General features: G+C 40.1%; 1 protein-coding gene across 3 annotated transcripts in view; it reads left to right on the plus strand.

Moving 5' to 3' along the window:
- Positions 1–19,894, plus strand: part of greb1l (GREB1 like retinoic acid receptor coactivator) — a 156,414-nt gene extending 136,520 nt beyond the window's left edge. For 2 of the 3 annotated variants that reach the window (XM_061920562.1, XM_061920563.1), the window contains exons 28-34: positions 3,099–3,303; positions 3,377–3,557; positions 9,727–9,954; positions 10,030–10,171; positions 10,305–10,505; positions 10,598–10,736; positions 16,936–19,894. In XM_061920562.1, coding sequence (XP_061776546.1) covers positions 3,099–3,303; positions 3,377–3,557; positions 9,727–9,954; positions 10,030–10,171; positions 10,305–10,505; positions 10,598–10,736; positions 16,936–17,099 — 1,260 coding nt within the window. In that variant the 3' untranslated portion in view covers positions 17,100–19,894. The remainder of the gene's footprint in view (positions 1–3,098; positions 3,304–3,376; positions 3,558–9,726; positions 9,955–10,029; positions 10,172–10,304; positions 10,506–10,597; positions 10,737–16,935) is intronic. The other variant, XM_061920564.1, reaches the window with a different exon arrangement.
- Positions 19,895–20,868: the final 974 nt, after the last annotated feature.

Raw genomic sequence — 20,868 nt, forward strand, 5'->3', positions numbered from 1 at the left:
CCCCGGGAAGAGCTAGACTAAGTGGCTGGGGAAAGGGAAGTCTGGGTTTCCCTGCTTAGGCTGTTGCCCCCGCGACCCGACCTCGGGTAAGCAGAAGAAGATGGATGGATGGATGGATGGATGGATGGATGTCTGCAAACCTAGGAAATTTTCTATTTTATCTTCATTATTTTGTCAGAATGCAACAGAATGTTTAATTTGTATGTGAAAATCACAAATAAATCTTCTGGGGTAGATGACCCCCTCCTACAGGGGTTTGGTTTACAAACTTCCAGCCCCACCTAAAACAAAATTCATTAGCCGCCACTGATTGTGATGCATTCCCATTTTAGGCAAAATATAAGACAATACTTTCTTAACAGTATAATTGTAAACAGGAATAAGTCTTCAAGTAACAATATTCAAATATTAATATTGTTGGGTAAGACAGTATTTGGTTTTATTCTGAGTCCAGTGAAACAGATTGGTGGTTTTAGCTGATATAAAGACTTTCGTTTGTTTATATATGTTTATATTTAAGTATTTGGCAGACGCTTTTATACAAAGCGACATACATTAAAAAATATATATAACGATCACTGTAAACATTATTGTTTAAGGGAAGAATGTAATACAAAATATCAATACAAAGTGTCAAGACAGAATACACTCTCTGCTGCTGCAGCAACAGAGATACAGTCTCCAGGTCCCTAAGATATATAGATATCTAATGTATTTATACATTGTTTATGTAGGATATAGACAAGTATATACAACTTAATCATATTGTTTCTTCAACTAAAAAATAGCTGACCATTTTCCCCCCTTCTCTGGGATTATATTCCCAGTTTTGATCTCTGACATCTGGTCACTCATAGCATATAAGTATATTCTATTATTGTTAAGCAAACCATGAATAATAAAACACGCCAAAACATGTGTCCTTAATCATACCTACACGTATGACAAAAAAAAAACGCGTGAAAATCAGTGGTATTCAGTGAGGTAAGATTAATTAAATGCGCTGACAGTTCAATGCTCCTGCCAAATGAATTGCACTGAGTGGAGCAGATCACCACTCCAAGATGGCAGCTCCGCGTCTCGTCAGCGCCAAAAGGCAGTAGCGGTCGATTCTGCATCTACTTATAAGATGTCTATGGCACTATCCATCAAGCAGGAAGTAGCACTACCCATCAACCAGGAGGTAGCACTATAATTTTTTTCTCTTTCTTTTTTTTTTATGGAACAACATACATTGAAAATTCAGTCAAAGGTTAAGGCATTTTCAACAAGAAAATACATCAAAAGCAAATACAGAGAGTACTAATACTAAAAAATATGACAAAAACAAAAGACAAAATGAAAAATAATAAAAAGACAAAAATGGCTATCTAAATAATTTTACATGTTTTTAACAAGGATATCAATTGAAAAGTTTTTGTTTTTTTTATTAAATTCCAAGATTTTATTGTTAATTTAAAGGCATTAGGCCAATGGGAAAATATTGGTTTTACTTTCAGAAATCTACAATGATGTATAAAATATTTAGTTTGAAACATAATATTGATGAGCATTTCTACAAACCCCGTTTCCATATGAGTTGGGAAATTGTGTTAGATGTAAATATAAACGGAATACAATGATTTGCAAATCCTTTTCAACCCATATTCAGTTGAATATGCTACAAAGACAACATATTTGATGTTCAAACTGATAAACATTTTTTTTTGCAAATAATCATTAACTTTAGAATTTGATGCCAGCAACACGTGACAAAGAAGTTGGGAAAGGGGGCAATAAATACTGATAAAGTTGAGGAATGCTCATCAAACACTTATATGCAACATCCCACAGGTGTGCAGGCTAATTGGGAACAGTTGGGTGCCATGATTGGGTATAAAAGCAGCTTCCATGAAATGCTAAGTAATTCACAAAGAAGGATGGGGTGAGGGTCACTACTTTGTAAGCAAATTGTCAAACAGTTTTACAACAACATTTCCCAACAAGCTATTGCAAGGAATTTAGGGATTTAACGATCTACGGTCCGTAAAAAAATCAAAAAGTTCACAGAATCTGGAGAAATCACTGCACGTAAGTATTACGTATTACGGACTTCTGATCCCTCAGGCGGTACTGCATCAAAAACCGACATCAGTGTGTAAAGGATATCACCACATGGGCTCCGGAACACTTCATAAAACCACTGTCAGTAACTACAGTTGGTCGCTACATCTGTAAGTGCAAGTTAAAACTCTACTATGCAAAGCCAAACCCATTTATCAACAATATTCTGAAACGCCACCGGCTTGCTTGGGCCCGAGCTCACCTAAGATGGACTGATGCAAAGTGGAAAGGTGTTCTGTGGTCTGACGAGTCCGCATCTCAAATTATATTTGGAAACAGAGGACGTGGTGTCCTCCAGAACCAAGAGGAAAATAACCATTCGGATTGTTATAGGCGCAAAGTTCAAAAGCCAGCATCTGTGATGGTATGGGGGTGTATTAATGCCCTAGGCATGGGTAACTTACACATCTGTGAAGGCACCATTAATGCTGAAAGGTCCATACAGGTTTTGTAACAACATATGTTGTCATCCAAGCAACGTTATCATGGACGCCCCTGCTTATTTCAGCAAGACAAGTGTTACAACAGCCAGGCTTCGTAAAAAAAGAGTGCGGGTACTTTCCTGGCCCGCCTGCAGTTCAGACCTGTCTCCCATCGAAAATGTGTGGCGCATTATGAAGCGTAAACTACGACAGCGGAGACCCCGGACGGTTGAACGACTGAAGGTCTACATAAAACAAGAATGGGAAAGATTTCCACTTTCAAAGCTTCAAAAATTAGTTTCCTTAGTTCCCAAACGTTTAGTGAGTGTTGTTAAAAAAAAAAAAAGGTGATGTAACAGTGGTGAACATGTCCTTTCCCAACTACTTTGTCACGTGTTGCAGCCATGAAATTCTAAGTTAATTATTATTTGCAACAAAAATTTAAGTTTATGAGTTTGAACATCAAATATCTTGTCTTTGAGGTGTCGAGTGAGGTGTCCAGTAAGTGTCGTAGATACACTTGACCGTCACTTTCTGCTTGAATTCAATTCCTTTGTTTACGTTCGTCTCCAGGACCCCAATCATTTAAAGAGTCCCATCTTCACGCCGACGACAGGGCGACAGGAACATGGCTTACTCAACATTTATCACGCCATGGAGGGTGCCGCTCACTTACACATCCTGGTGGTCAAGCACTTTGAGATGCTCCACTACAGGAAGTACTGGCCCAACCACATCCTGCTTGTCCTGCCTGCTATGTTCAACAATTCAGGAGTCGGTGAGTGATCCCCCACACCCTGTATTTTTGGTTTGCAATTCATTTATTGTAATAGTAAAATTTACTCATAAAGCCTTTGCCTGGGCTCCAGGGGCTGCTCGCTTCATGATCAAGGAGCTGTCTTACCACAACCTGGAGCTGGAGAGAAACCGCTGGGAGGAGCAAGGAGTTAAGAGGCAAGATGTCTGGCCTTTCATCGTCATGATGGACGACTCATGTGTGCTGTGGAACGCCCAGCAGCCAGCAGAGGGCAGGTAGAAACTTTGACTTTTCTTTTATCACCTACAGCAGTGTTTTTCCAAACGTTTTTGAGCAAAGGCACATTTTTTGCGTTGAAAAAATCCAGAGGCACACCACCAGCAGAAATCATTAAAAAACGAAACTCAGTCGTTGTCGCAATTGTTGGATATGACTTTTAAACCATAACCAACCATGCATCACTGTAGCTCTCGTCTCAAAGTAAATAAATGATAAATGGGTTGTACTTGTATAGCGCTTTTCTACCTTCAAGGTACTCAAAGCGCTTTGACACTACTTCCACATTTACCCATTCATACACATATTCACACAGGTGTACTGTCACCACCTGTCACATTACACCGTGACTTATTTTGAGTTTTTTGCTGTTTTCCTGTATGTAGTGTTTTAGTTCTTGTCTTGCGCTCCTATTTTGGTGGCTTTTTCTCTTTTTTTGGTATTTTCCTGTAGCAGTTTCATGTCTTTTTTTGAGCGATATTTCCCGCATCTACTTTGTTTTAGCAATCAAGAATATTTCAGTTGTTTTTATTGTTCTTTGTGGGGACATTGTTGATTGTCATGTCATGTTCGGATATACACTGTGGACGACATCTTTGCTCCACAGTAAGTCTTTACTGTCGTCCAGCATTCTGTTTTTGTTTACTTTGTAGCCAGTTCATTCTTAGTTTCGTTCTTCACAGCCTTCCCTAAGCTTCAATGCCTTTTCTTAGGGGCCCTAACATTTTGTTTATTTTTGGTTTAAGCATTAGAAACAATTTTACCTGCACACTGCCTCCCGCTGTTCCCCACGTCTACAAAGCAATTAGCTACCGGCTGCCACCTACTGATATGGAAGAGTATTACACAGTTACTCTGCTGCGCTTTAGACAGCACCGACACTCAACAACAACACATCATTTGCAGACTATAAAAAATATTTTTAACCCAAATAGATGAAATTAGCTCATCTCCCACGGCACACCAGATTGTATCTCACGGCACACAAATGTGCCGTGGCACAGTGGTTGAAAAACACTGACCTACAGTACTACAATAGGAATATAGCTATGGTGGTGTTGTAGTGATTCGCGCTTCCGCCATCGTCGTCACTGCCATTGAGCCCTTGGGCAAGACACTTTACCCACCAGTGCCACCCACACTGGTTTAAATCCAGTGGCGGAAAGTGTGTTTGTCACCTGGGCCTTCAGTGATGTCCTACTTAGTTCGACTTCACTTCTCAAAATACCGTAATTCATGTCAACACATGGACACGGCTGGAGATACTACACAGAAACACACTTGCACACTACTGGACATTGAAACCCCTCAACAGTGTACAAAACGGTCTAATTTTTGGCGCATTTCACATTCAATAAACCCGCTTCAGCAATTAAAACATATCTTACGTGGTACTGTCACATTTAAAAGAATTGTATAAAACAAATGAAACATGAAAAAAATAAGAAATTGAATATTTCAACTCACAATTTGTAGCACTCATTTGACGCCGTATAAGCCAGTGGTACCGTCGGAGTCGGTTGATTCGTGTGAAAGTGGCGGGCAAACCATTTCATTGCCGGCCGACCTCGTCTCACAAGATGTAGTTTCTCTTAAGTATCCTTCTTGAAAATGGCCTTGCAAATATATATCTGCCACCTAATCAACAATTGAATCTCCTTCTTTGTGAGTATCGGTAGGTTTTCTGTGGCTTTCTATGGCTCTTATGGCTCTTGTTGCCACTTCCTCTTTTCGCAACTTGTGACTGGATACTCGCTTGGGACTCCCAAGCGAGTATCCAATCACAGCGTAACGCCAGCTAGAAGGCCTTTCTGACAACAACTCGTGATCTGATTGGCTATCACAATTGTCGATCAGCTCTATGTTTCCATTCACTTACAGTGCACAGACGCCTGCATTGTTGATTCTGAATGCCCCGGGCAGATTTGGTACAGCATGGCAACATAAACTAGCTGAATTCTGATTGGATACAAACTCTAACCTAAAAACAACAGCACTGGAAAGAGCATAATATGACATGAAGATAATGTAAATATTTTTAGACATTTAGGGAAAGTAAATTAAAAATTGCTTTTATCTTTCATTATGATCATGATTTCTGGAGATGTTAGGCCAGCAGAGAAGGCCCTGACAGCACACTACTGTTTAAATGTAACTAAGATATCGGGTTTCACTATATAAAGCGCTCTGGATCACTAGAAAAAAGCGCTATATCAATACAATTCACTTCACTGATAACATTAGGTGCCAGTTCTATGATTAACTACATTCCTCCATAGAATTGATAAACAGCTATGATTCATTTTAATACTTACCATATTTTTTGGACCATAGGGCGCACCGGATTATAAGGCGCATTAAAGGGGTTATAATATGATTTTTTTCTAAATGTAAAAATCCCTCCTTGTGGTCTACATAACATGTGATGGTGGTTCTTTAGTCAAAACGTTGCATAGATTATCTTCACGCCGCTTTCTGACAGTCGCTTCAAGTTGCGCCGTTTTGCGGGCGGTCTTATTTACATGGCTCACCTTCGGCAGTGTCTTTTCCCCGTCATCTTCGTTGACGGGAGTGAAAGAAATGTCAAAGGATGGAGCCAACTGTTTTAATGACATTCAGACTTTATTTAAATCAGTAACGGAGCAGCATCTCCTCATCCGTGGCATACGAGTGCAACAACAACGCCAGAAACGTGTCGTGTGAAAAAACGTCCGACCAGAACTCTCTAATAACTAACGGTCCGTGGGTGAATAAATTAAACTCACTGCACCGGTAGTTTTTAGTGCTTCCATAGCCCGTCTACTGACAGATATAAGTAAGAACTTTACACTACTTTACATTGGAAATGGCAATAGCATAGCATGAATGTCCCATGGCAAGAAGGTAGAGAAAAAGAAACTTACCGACTCCGGCATCCGCAAGGACTACAAAGGCACGCACATTTTCAGGACTTATGCAGATCCCAAATACACATCAGCAGGTACTAGAAGGTGAGAAAAGTTGGTTATGTATTATATTGCAAAACAAAACGTCAGATAATATGTCAGCTAAGGTGTCCCATTTTGCGGTCCTTATACACACACCATAATAAAACCGTATGATGAAGCACAGTATGTCTGACTACGGTTGCCGTAATGCTATGACAATCAATCAAGCAGTGCGGCTTTGTAACTTACCAAAGTCGTACTAAATCATTTTGACAGATTTTTGAATGCCATGTGTAATGTGCTATATTCTCAATGGAACATTTAAAGTAGTGGTGTTTATTGCAGTCATCTTGCAGTCTACAATTATCCCTTATGTGTGACCAACATCTTCTGGTCACACCTATCATTACACCATGTACCAAATAAAATAGCTCTGAGGTCGGTAAGCACAACCAGAATTATTCCCTACATTATTTAAAGTTAAAGTACCAATGATTGCCACACACATACGAGATGTGGCGAAATTATTCTCTGCATTTGACCCATCACCCTTGATCACCCCCTGGGAGGTGAGGGGAGCAGTGGGCAGCAGCAGTGCCGCGCCCGGGAATCATTTATGGTGATTTAACCCCCAATTCCAACCCTTAAAGCTGAGTGCCAAGCAGGGAGGTAATAGGTCCCATTTTTATAGTCTTTGGTATGACTCGGCCGGGATTTGAACTCACGACCTACCGATCTTAGTGCGGACACTACAACCACTAGGCCACTTTAGGCGCACCAGGTGATAAAGAGCATTGTCAATTTTTCAGAAAATAAAAGGATTTTAAGTGCGCTTTATAGTCTGAAACATACGGTAAAAGAAATTTTTTTTAAATAAAATCCTCACCAAACATTTAAAAATGTCAAATACAAAGGTAATAAGAGAAGTATCCCATACTATACATTAACATTATGATTTGCCACAGTGGTTGGATAGCAAATCGATTTTCCAATGAATCGCGATTCTTATTTTTAATAATTCCTAATCAATTTAAAAAAAATCAAAAATCGATTTTATAAAAATGTATTTATTTTTTCCAAAATCTGTCCTGTCCAGCCACTTTTGTAAATGTTTGAGTAAAATTGTATCAAACAAAAACTTTCAAGTAGTAAATACATTTATCAAAGCTGTGTATGTATTTTATAGAGGAATATAGTTAATCGTTGAACTGGCACCCAATGTTATTAAAAAAATATTGATTTTGAACCGAGAATCGATTCTGATTCAAATCGTTACCCCCAAGAATCAAATCGAATCGTGTGGTGCCCAAAGATTCACAGCCCTACTTGATGGGACAGATTAAAACAAGTGATATGTACGTATACAATGTTGGTGTTAACACACTTTTTGTGTCTTTTTACCCATTGAATTTAGAAAGGACGCGCCTTTCCAGAAGACACGGATTTTTCTTTATTTTTCACCCTGTCTTCTCCGGTTCAAAACTCCAGCTTACTTGTTTTTTTTATCAATTATCGGTTTTCACCTGTGTTTTGTTGTGTTTATATTTGCCGAGTCAAACTTCCGGCCCTGTTTATTGCGTCTTTATTGGTCGACTTCAAAGTATTTAACTTTCCGGTACAATTTCTTATTTACATAGGCAGAAATTTTCTTTTTCTTTTGTGTTATTTTTTTTATGAATTTAGTAACATTAATGACAGCCTTTTTTCCAAAACACAATGTAGAATGTGAGCTAAAAGGGATAATGCATACATTTATTTGTTTTTCAAAACGGTTACAAAAAAGTGTGACCCCAAAAATTTCCTGTGGGACCCCATTTTTATGACTTGATGAGGTTCCTGGGACCCCACTTTGGAAATTGTTCGCGCCAACACTGTTTGTATATACATATACATATACATATACTTATATATATATATATATATATATATATATATACATATATATACCGTATTTCCTTGAATTGCCGCCGGGGCGCTAATTAATTTAAACCTCTTCTCACCCCTGCGCTTACCAAAGGCATGCGGTAAAAGTAAGCATGCGCTAATTATTTTAAAACCGCTTCTCACTCCAGCACTTACCAAAGGCATGCAGTAAAAAAATTTGTGTGATGTAAGCTTGGACCTTAAATCCTACTGAATAGCTCTTAATCTTCTTCCCTTTATGCGATTTCAAATTACCGGTATTGAAATCAGCCTCCTCCATTTGAAAATGATGACAGGAGAAGTGTCATTCGTGACGTCATGAGTTTGACCAGGCGGTAATACTAAGCATGCGCTAATTATTTTGCGAAGCTAGTTTGACCCGGCAGTAATTCAAGGCAGGCGCATACTATATGCCCTGCGGCAATTCAAGGAAATATGGTATATATATATATATCCATCCATCCATCCATTTTCTACCGCTTATTCCCTTTCGGGGTCGCGGGGGGCGCTGGCGCCTATCTCAGCTACAATCGGGCGGAAGGCAGGGTACACCCTGGACAAGTCGCTACCTCATCGCAGGGCCAACACAGATAGACAGACAACATTCACACTCACATTCACACACTAGGGCCAATTTAGTGTTGCCAATCAACCTATCCCCAGGTGCATGTATATATATATATATATATATATATATGGTAACACTTTAGTATGGGGATCATATGAATCATTAATTAGTTGCTTATTAACATGCAAATTAGTAACATATTGGCTGTTAATTAGTCATTAACTACTTATTAAGCACTTATGAATGCCTTTTTCTGCATGGCCTTGTTATACATCCAGTAAGCCATTAACTAAGAGTCTTCCCTAACCCTAACCCTAACTCTAACTCCTAACTCTATGTTAATAAGCAACTAATTAATGGTTCATATGTTCCCCATACTAAAGGGTTACCATATATATAAATTAATTTTATTTTTTTTATTTTTTTAAAACGATGTAGAATCGTTACAAAAAAGAATTGCCATTAATTTGAAGAAAAAAAACTACGATATATGACATCTGTTATCGAGTTGGACAAAGTGTAAAAAGCAGATAAAGTGCACAATAACACCTCACAAACACAGCTCATTTGCAACTAAGTTACAGACAAACAAAATGGTCCCCAGTAAGGCCTACTAAAACTCATTATTCTAGAATCAAGACTAGATTTTAGACAACACACTTTCCATACTTCCAAACGTTTGTGGCACCTCTTAAGTCTACTAAAAAATGTCTTCTTGCCCAACAGTATCCATCTCTTCTTGTCCCACAGCGATCCGACCGAAAGGGGCTTTACGCTCACCAACGTGTCCCTCAAAATGGTCTTGCAGCACATGGAGACTACACCCAAAATCTCCCTCTATGCCATGTGCGGCACCCGCAAGTGGAGCAGCACCCTGGCTCGCAAGACCCCCCGCCGACCTTTCAGCCGGTGCCACCTCCATGATTTTGTCCTGCTCAACGTGGATCTGACCCAGAACGTTCAGTACGACCTGAACAGGTGATTGACGGGTGAAAGGTGTGGTGGTGCCTGGTCGGTAGCGGTGCCCTAAGGATTGGTTGTGGTGGTGCACAGGTACAGCTGCGAGGAGGTGGACTTCAACCTTCGGGTGAACAGCAGCGGACTCCTGCTGTGCTGCTTCAACAGCTTCAGCTTGATGAAGAAGAACATTCCAGTCGGGGGGAACCAGGACTTCATAGTCAAACCTAAACTCACGGTGGGTTACATCGCTACACAACAGACTGCTCTTCCATCCATTCATTTTCTACCGCTTGTCCCGCTTTGTGTCGTGGGGTTGGCCGGAGTCTATCCCAGCTAGGTTTAATATTCATTGCTCCCTATTGCTACAGGAAATAGAAACCCCTGGTGCAATCAGCCCCTCCCAGTACGTCTGTGCCCCTGATAGCGAGCAGACCCTGCTGGATGCCCCTGCCCAGTTCCTGCTGGAGAAGTTCCTGCAGAGCTGCAGCCACAGATTGTTCCCCAAAGCTATTCAGAACCCCAAAAACCCGGTTCTGTCTATTGACAGCTACCTCAACATCAGCCCAGAGGTGAGCTATTGTACAGAAATTACTTTCAAACCTACGGGAAAGAAACAGGCCTTGAAGTAGGTAATGGTGCGTGTGGTTGGGTGTGTTGTCAGATCTCCGTGTGTTACATCAACTCCCGTCCACACTCCACGAACCTCAACCATCAGGGCCTGCAGTTCAGTGGCTTGCTGCTGTATCTCTGCGACTCCTTCGTCGTATCCGGACTCCTCAAGAAATTCCGCTTCCTCAAAGGTGAGATGCAAATATTGCATTAAACTACACAAACGGTTTTATTAATATTTGGATATAATTCAAATTAAAAGTATAGTTAAATAAATACCTTGCTGTAAGTGGGGCTGTTGTATCAGGGCCTTGAAGGGGAACTGCACTTTTTTGGGATGTTTGCCAATCGTTCACAAACTTTATGAGAGACAAAAAGACAAAAGTTCTTTGGGGTTTTTTTTGCATTATAATTTGTAATAATACGGTAGAAATTAGATGGATGGATGGGCTTGTTCTAGGTGCCGAGCAATGCAGCTAATGGCATCAATCCATTCTGCCTCTAAATCATTTTGAAAATGCATCCAAAAACTGTCAAGAATATTTTAGTTATGTTCCGTAACTTCTATAATAACAAAGCTATAGCGACATTATTGTAAGAGCGAACACTGAGGAACTCTTTTTGTAGCGTACCATCACATTGCTCACTTCTATAAGCAGCAGTTCATCTTCCGTATATTCAGGTTCAAAAACATAAGGTTGTGAATCCTCATTTGTCTAAAAATAGTTGTGTTACCAAGTCTGCCATGATTAGAACTCACACACACACACACACACACGGATTTTTCTTTATTTTTCACCCTGTCTTCTCCGGTTCAAAACTCCAGCTTACTTGTTTTCACCAGTGTTTTGTTGTATTTATATTTGCCGAGTCAAACTTCCGTCCCTGTTTATTGCGTCTTTATTGGTCGACTTCAAAGTATTTAACTTTCCGGTACAATTTCTTATTTACATAGGCAGAATTTTTTTTTTCTTTTGTGTTATTTTTTTTATGAATTTAGTAACATTAATGACAGCCTTTTTTCCAAAACACAATGTAGAATGTGAGCTAAAAAGGATAATGCATACATTTATTTGTTTTTCAAAACGGTTACAAAAAAGTGGGACCCCATTTTTATGACTTGATGAGGTTCCTGGGACCCCACTTTGGAAATTGTTAGCGCCAACACTGTGTGTTTGTACATACAACATATACATATACATATACATATATATATATATATATATATCTATATATATCTATATATAGATATATATACATATATATACCGTATTTCCTTGAATTGCCGCCGGGGCGCTAATTAATTTAAATCTCTTCTCACCCCTGCGCTTACCAAAGGCAAGTAAGCATGCACTAATTATTTTAAAACCTCTTCTCACTCCAGCAATTACCAAATGCATGCAGTAAAAATTTTAGTGTGATGTAAGCATGGACCTTAAATCCTACTGAATAGCTCTTAATCTTCTTCCCTTTGTGCGATTTCAAATTACCGGTATTGAAATCAGCCCCCTCCATTTGAAAATGATGACACACACACACACACACACACACACACGTTTGTTTTCAGAAGTAGGAACACACATTTGTTGCTGGAAGTCAGAAGTGTGCTGCTGTGGAAACAAAAATAAATGCGTTAAGGAAATAAGTTATGGTATGGCTTAAAATTACCAAAATACAGTAAATAGTGAACATATTACATATTGTTCTGAACGTGTCCGTTACTACTTTATACATATACTTGCAGTGTGTATATAAAACATTATACAGTAGAGGCCAAAAGTTTGGACACAACCTTCTCATTCAATGGGTTTTCTTTATTTTCATGACTATTTACTTTGTAGATTGTCACAGAAAGCATCAAAACTATGAATGAACACATGTGGAGTTATGTACTTAACAAAAAAAGGTGAAATAACTGAAAAAAATGTTTTATGTTCTAGTTTCTTCAAAATGGCCACCCTTTACTCTGATTACTATTTTGCACACACTTGGCATTCTCTCGTTGAGCTTCAAGAGGTAGTCACCTCAAATGGTTTTTACTTCACAGGTGTGCCTTATCAGGGTTGATTAGTGGAATTTCTTGCTTTATCAATGGGGTTGGGACTATTATTTGTGTTGTGAATGAGAAGGGCTGTCCAAACTTTTGGCCTGTACTATATATATTTTTTTCTACAACAAAACAATATTATTGAGAGAGGTATATCTAGACCAGGGCAGCACGGGAGAACAGGGGTTAGTGCATGTGCCTCACAATTCGAAAGTCCTGAGTAGTCCTGAGTTCAATCCCGGGCTCGGGATCTTTCTGTGTGGAGTTTGCATGTTCTCCCCGTGGCTGCGTGGGTTCCCTCCGGCTACTCCGACTGCCTCTCACTTCCAAAGACATGCACCTGGGGATAGGTTGATTGGCAACACTAAATTGGCCCTAGTGTGTGAATGTGAGTGTGAATGTTGTCTGTCTATCTGTGTTGGCCCTGTGATGTGGTGGCGACTTGTCCAGGTTGTATACCGCCTTCAGTCCGAATGAAGCTGAGATAAGCTCCAGCACCCCCCACGAGTCCAAAAGAGACAAGCGGTAGAAAATGGATGGATATCTAGATCAGTGTTTGTCACACTTTTTCCTCCAGGTACCACCTCAGAAAAAATTTATCTTTTCAAGTACCATCATAATGAGCAACATTAAAACACAGTAGCGTAGTACTAAAACCAGTGGCGGGCCGTGCGTTTCCCACCTAGGCCTTCAGTGATGTCCGACTTCAATGATTGCTTCTCAAAATACCATCATTTATGTCACCACATGACCATTGCTGGAAAAATACTATACGGAAACACATTTACACCCTACTGGGCATTGAATCACCACCAACAGTGTACAAAACGGGTTATTTTCTGGCACATTTAAAAATTATAAACCCGCATTAGCAATTAAAACATATCTTATGTGGTACTGTACTGTCAAAATTAATATTGCAAAAAACATATTAAACGTGAAAAAAATAAATAATAAATATCTGAACTCACAATTTGTAGCACCCATTCGAGCTTTCGTGTTGGCCGACATCGTCTCACAAGATGTGAAGTGAAATGAATTATATTTAAATAGCGCTTTTCTCTAGTGACTTAAAGCGCTTTACATAGTAAAACCCAATATCTAAGTTACATTTTTAAACCAGTGTGGGTGGCACTGGGAACAGGTGGGTAAAGTGTTTGCCCAAGGACACAACAGCAGTGACTGGGAAGGCAGAAGCAGGGATCAAACCTGGAAAACCTCAAGTTGCTGGCACGGCCACTTTACCAAGCTATACTGCCCTAAGCTAAAATGTGCTTTATCTTTAAATATCCTTCTTGAAAATGGCCTTGCAAATATATGTGTTGTCGTGTCTCATCATAAAAGATGTAGACGACGCGTGTTGGCTGACTTCTTAAAGTTTACTCCACAGCGTGGCTCATCAAAAAATTCCTGCTACATTTAATAACCTAAATGGGGCTACTGAGAATGCTCTTCCCTGATGTGGCATGCTGGGTAATGGAGTTCTTATGTTACCTTGCTCATAACATCCCAATATATATCTGCCTTAGCAGATATAGAAGGCCTTACTGACAACAACTTGTGATCTGATTGGCTATCGCAACTGTCTGTCACAATTCTGTGTCCATTCAGCTCCAGCACACGGACGCCAGCATTGTTGATTCTGAAGGCCTCAGGCAGATTTGGTACAGCATGGCAACATAAGCTAGCTGAATTTTGATTGGATAAAAAACTTTAACGTAAAAACAGCGCTGGAAGGAGCATAATACAAACCCCGTTTCCATATGAGTTGGGAAATTGTGTTAGATGTAAATATAAACGGAATACAATGATTTGCAAATCCTTTTCAACCTGTATTCAGTTGAATGCACGACAAAGACAAGATATTTGATGTTCAAACTCATAAACTTTATTTTTGTTTTGCAAATAATAATTAACTTAGAATTTCATGGTTGCAACATGTGCCAAAGTAGTTGGGAAAGGGCATGTTCACCACTGTGTTACATCACCTTTTCTTTTAACAACACTCAATAAACGTTTGGGAACTGAGGAAACTAATTGTTGAAGCTTTGAAAGTGGAATTCTTTCCCATTCTTGTTTTATGTAGAGCTTCAGTCGTTCAACAGTCCGGGGTCTCCGCTCTCGTATTTTACGCTTCATAATGCGCCACATATTTTCTATGGGAGACAGGTCTGGACTGCAGGCGGGCCAGGAAAGTACCCGCACTCTTTTATTACAAAACCACGCTGATGTAACACGTGCTGAATGTGGCTTGGCATTGTCTTGCTGAAATAAGCAGGGCGTCCATGAAAAAGACGGCGCTTAGATGGCAGCATATGTTGTTCCAAAACCTGTATGTACCTTTCGGCATTAATGGTGCCTTCATAGATGTGTAAGTTACCCATGCCTTGGGCACTAATGCACCCCCATACTATCACAGATGCTGGCTTTTGAACTTTGCGTCAATAACAGTCTGGATGGTTCGCTTCCCCTTTGGTCTGGATGACACGATGTCGAATATTTCCAAAAATAATTTGAAATGTGGACTCGTCAGACCACAGAACACTTTTCCACTTTGCATCAGTCCATCTAAGATGATCGCGGGCCCAGAGAAGCCGGCGGCGTTTCTGAATGTTTTTGATCAATGGCTTTTGCTTCGCATAGTAGAGATGTAGCGACAAATTGTATTTAGTGACAGTGGTTTTCTGAAGTGTTCCTGAGACTATGTGGGGATATCCTTTAGAGATTGATGTTGGTTTTTGATGCAGTGCCGTCTGAGGGATCGAACGTCACGGTCATTCAATGTTGGTTTCCGGCCATGCCGCTTACGTGGCGTGATTTCTCCAGATTCTCTGAACTTTTTGATGATATTATGGACCGTGATGTTAAAATCCCTAAATTTCTTGAGATTGCACTTTGAGAAAAGTTGTTCTTAAACTGTTTGACTATTTGCTCAGGCAGTTGTGGACAAAGGAGTGTACCTCGCCCCATCCTTTCTTGTGAAAGACTGAGCATTTTTTGGGAAGCTGTTTTTACACCCTATTATGGCACCCACCTGTTCCCAATTAGCCTGCACACCTGTGGGGTGTTCCAAATAAGTGTTTGATGAGCATTACTCAACTTTATCAGAATTTATTGCCACCTTTCCCAAGTTCTTTGTCACGTGTTGCTGGCATGAAATTCTAAAGTTAATGATTATTTACAACAAAAAAAAAGTTTATCAGTTTGAACATCAAATATGTTGTCTTTGAAAATGATTTGCAAATCATTGTATTCCGTTTATGTTTACATCTAACTCAATTTCCCAACTCATATGGAAACGGGGTTTGTGTGATATGAAGAGAATATAAATAAATAAATGATAAATGGGTTGTACTTGTATAGCGCTTTTCTACCTTCATGGTACTCAAAGCGCTTTGACAATACTTCCACATTTACCCATTCACACACACATTCACACACTGATGGAGGGAGCTGCCATGCAAGGCGCCAACCAACACCCATCAGGAGCAAGGGTGAAGTGTCTTGCTCAGGACACAACGGACGTGACGAGGTTGGTTCTAGGTGGGATTTGGTCCCTGGTGAATACTTTTATGAATACTTTTAGATATTTAGGGAAAGTAACTTAAAAATTACTTTTATCTTTAACTATGATCATGATTTCTGGTTATGTTAGGTCAGCAGAGGAGGTTTTGCTAGCCCTGACGGCACACCGCTAAGTAAAACACTGTACTTTAATCAAGTGAATCTTTGGCATATCAATTGATTTCACAAGTGCTACACGTGCCACAGTTAGAGAATCACTGATCTAGATATGTTATTCCCATCTTTAAAAAGTACAAAACCCAATTCATTAATTTCAACCAAATCACTGCAACAATTACTTTATTAGTGCATGAAAACTTTGTGGTTAGAGTGTCCACCCTGAGATCGGTAGGTTGTGAGTCATACCGAAGACAAAAAATGGGACCCATTACCTCCCTGCTTGGCACTCAGCATCAAGGGTTGGAATTGGGGGTTAAATCACCAAAATGATTCCTGAGCGTGGCCATCGCTGCTGCTCACTGCTCCCCTCACCTCACAGGGGGTGGAACAAGGGGATGGGTCAAATGCGGAGGTTAATTTCAGCACACTTAGTGTGTGTGTGACTATCAGTGGTACTTTAACTTGAACACACTAAGTGTGTGTGGTGGTGAAGTTGGGTTTAGGAGTGATGGGGGTGGGGGGGTCCTAGAATTTGGTGCTACGACCCCGAAAGGTACCAGCGGTAGAAAATGGATGAATGGATGGGCCTCTGTTTCTGGCGGTGTCACTCCAAACATGAGCATCACTACACTACCTTTGTCATGTGACCACGTCTGCAGGCGCCACCTTGTGCGTCATCTGCCAGGACCGGAGCTCGCTGCGTCAGACCATCGTCAGACTGGAGCTGGAGGACGAGTGGCAGTTCCGCCTGCGGGACGAGTTCCAGACGGCCAACTGCAGCGAGGACAGACCCCTCTACTTTCTCACCGGCCGCCATGTTTGAAAAAAGACAAACGCTCGATTCAACGTCAAGCCAGCAACTCTTGCCATTCCGGCGAAAGGTCAAAAATGGCGCCAAGGTCACGCTCATGGCTCCACTTTTTTTGTGTTAAGATTGTACGTGGACTTTTAACCACGGTATGTCCCGCACTGGGCGTACGTGTTTATCTCAGGGTTTTAAAGCAAACTTACAGAGTTTTTCCTCTGCTTCATTGCGTTTACTTTACTTGGCACCAAAGACGATCTCAAGCTGCACCTTTTGCTTGTCCCCCGCCTTCATGTCTTCACTGCTTCAAAAACTCCAGTTTCACGTTGCTGCCTCGCCCTGAAAAATCTCCGATAAACGCTAAACGTAACATAGCGGCGACTTCATTGACAAAGTCTGCAGCCCACCATTGAGGTTACATCAGGGGTGTCAAACTCCTTTTATATGAGGGGCCACATGGAGAAAAATCTACTCCCGAGTGGGACGGGACTGGTAAAATCCCGGCATGATAACTTAAAAATAAAAGCAACTTCAGATTGTTTTCTTTGTTTGAAAATATAACAAGCAAATTCTGAAATTGTACAAATCATAATGTTGTTAGGGTTTTTTTTTACAATTACTTTTTGCGGTTAATAGTATATATACTTGTCATTATTTATATTTTCTGAATAAATTATGTGATAATGTTCATCAGTCAACTCATTGCTGTTAATTTACAATCCATCAAGATAAAAAAAAGTTTATCAAAATCAAATTACAGTATATTATTTATGTAGTTTGATTATTTTCCTCGATTTATTTTGTACATATGTAGCATCATCTAAAAAGTTACAAAGAATTGCTATTGCGACATCCAGTGGACAAATTCAGAACTGCAGTATCTTTCATTTAAAATTTTAAAGGCCTACTGAAACCCGCTACTATCGACCACGCAGTCTGATAGTTTATATATCAATGATGAAATATTAACATTGCAACACATGCCAATACGGCCTTTTTAGTTTAATAAATTGTAATTTCAAATTTCCCGCGAAGTGTCCTGTTGAAAAAGTCGCGGAATGATGACGTATATGCGTGACGTCACGGACTGTTAGGAAATATTAATGTGCGCACACACACAACTAAAAGTCGTCTGCTTTAACCGCATAATTACACAGTATTTTAGACATCTGTGTTGCTGAATCTTTTGCAATTTGTTCAATTAATAATGGAGAAGTCAAAGTAGAAAGATGGAGTTGGGAAGCTTTAGCCTTTAGCCACACAAACACACGGTAATTCATTGTTTAAAAATTCCCGGAGGTGAAACTTTAGTATGGATCAGAGCGGTCAAGCGAACATGGATCCCGACAAAATGTCAGCCAGCAGTTTTCGGTGAGAAAATTTGTAGTAAAGAGTCGCCACTTACCGGAGATCAGCTGAGCTTGTGCCGTCCGTACAGCTGCCGTCGACTTCCCTCAGACACTGGCCTCCATACACCCGTGGATACACCCTTCCGGCTATCAGGTCCTATAAACTCACTAAAAAACTAGCAACATAATAGAAAGATAATGGATTTCCCAGAATTATCCTAGTAAATGTGTCTAAAAACATCTGAATCCGTCCCAATGCAATCGCGTTTTTTTTTTTAAACTTTTTTTTTCTAGTCCGTCGCTATCAATATCCTCAAACAGGAATCTTTCATCCTCGCTCAAATTAATGGGGAAATTGTAGTTTTCTCGGTCCAAATAGCCTTTTTTGTTGGAGGCTCCCATTAAAAACAATGTGAGGATGTGAGGAGCCATCAACGGGTGATGTCATCGTCTGCGACTTCCGGTAAAGGCAAGGCTTTTCTGTTAGCGACCAAAAGTTGCGAACTTTATTGTCGATGTTCTCTACTAAATCCTTTCAGCAAAAATATGGCAATATCGCAAAATGATCAAGTATGACACATAGAATGAACCTGCTATCCCCATTTGAATAAGAAAATCTCATTTCAGTAGGCCTTTAAAGTTCATTTTTATACCAGAAAACTCATCCCGCGGTACGGATAAAACCTGTTCGCGGGCCTGAGTACGTTTGACACCCCTGGGTTACATAATATTGAGCATCTGTCCGATGTTCTGACATATCACGCGTAACAAAGTACCAATAAGACGAGATCGGGGACAAACGGAGTGAGCCAAGAAACGAGACAATTGGATTACTGTACTGTTTAAAGCATTGTTCACATTATTATTAATATATTATACAATCCCCTTTTAAACCCAGAGGGATACTGATATTGTTGTTTTTTGTAACTTTAACCAGTATGTTTTGGTGTCTTTTTCTGCAAGGCAAAAATAATCTACCTAGATGTGTCCTTAACCATGTGTCTCTACCGCCCTGGAGGGCTCCTTATTTATTTCTCTTTTTTGGGGGGGGGGGATTGATAATCATGTTAAAAGAAGAAATAAAACCTCTATGATATTCGATTGCATGCTGAGGGAGGGAGTGCGTCCTCTTTGCTGAAGGCTTTGCACATTGACCCGAAACCCAAGCCCGCGAAAAACATCACGACGATAGTTGGAGTCAACCGGATGTCACTGAGGAAGAGTGAACTTGCACTAAACAAGTTGCCAAAGCCAATGGAAAATAAATCAAATGATCGCCCACCCAACCCGGAGACGAGACTAATGATTTGAGTGCGGGAATGTTTTGGCAGAAGTTTGAATAATATGCAACTTGCTCACACAATCACACAATCAGTGTGGTCTACCTCACGTGACCGTTGTGCATCAAAGCCATGCTGTTGTCCTTGTTCTCAATTTTGAATGTAATAAAAACCGTAATTAATGGCTGCGTCATTTTCATCAAAAAATACCTGTTATATATGCATAAGGAGCAGGAATTATTCTGAGTTGTTGTTTACGAAACGTCTTGTAGCGCACACACATAATTCGGTACACTCTTCTTTTAATGCCAAGTGACGTAGGCAGGAGCCAACCTAATAACGTGTGCGCCCTCTAGTGGCTTATCTAATAAAAAGGTAGCCAACATACAGTGGGGCAAAAAAGGATTTAGTCAGCCACCGATTGTGCAAGTTCTCCCACTTAAAATGATGACAGAGGTCTGTAATTTTCATCATAGGTACACTTCAACTGTGAGAGACAGAATGTGGGGGGAAAATCCAGGAATTCACATTGTAGGAATTTTAAATAATTTATTTGTAAATTATGGTGGAGAATAAGTATTTGGTCAACCATTCAAAGCTCTCACTGATGGAAGGAGGTTTTGGCTCAAAATCTCACGATACATGGCCCCATTCATTCTTTCCTTAACACGGATCAATCGTCCTGTCCCTTTAGCAGAAAAACAGCTCCAAAGCATGATGTTTCCACCCCCATGCTTCACAGTAGGTATGGTGCTCTTGGGATGCAACTCAGTATTCTTCTTCCTCCAAACACCACGAGTTGAGTTTATACCAAAATGGATACATGAATGATACAGCAGAGGATTGGGAGGATGTCATGTGGTCAGATAAAAACAAAATAGAACTTTTTGGTATAAACTCAACTCTTAATCTACTAATAAAAGTTTCAGCCAATCAATCAAAAGCGCTTTGAGTACCTTGAAGGTAGAAAAGTGCTATACAAGTATAACCCATTTCCCATAATACAGTGGCCTTCAAGTTATGTTTATGGCCTCACAAACTGCTCTACCTGCAAATATACAGAGTCTGTTTTAGAAGAGAATAGAATAGAATACAAAGTACTTTATTGATCCCTGGGGGGAATTCAGCACCACAGTTCACTCACAATAAACACGTTAT

This window comes from Nerophis ophidion, linkage group LG14 (assembly GCF_033978795.1).
Source record: "Nerophis ophidion isolate RoL-2023_Sa linkage group LG14, RoL_Noph_v1.0, whole genome shotgun sequence".
NCBI classification, from domain to species: Eukaryota; Metazoa; Chordata; class Actinopteri; order Syngnathiformes; family Syngnathidae; genus Nerophis; species Nerophis ophidion.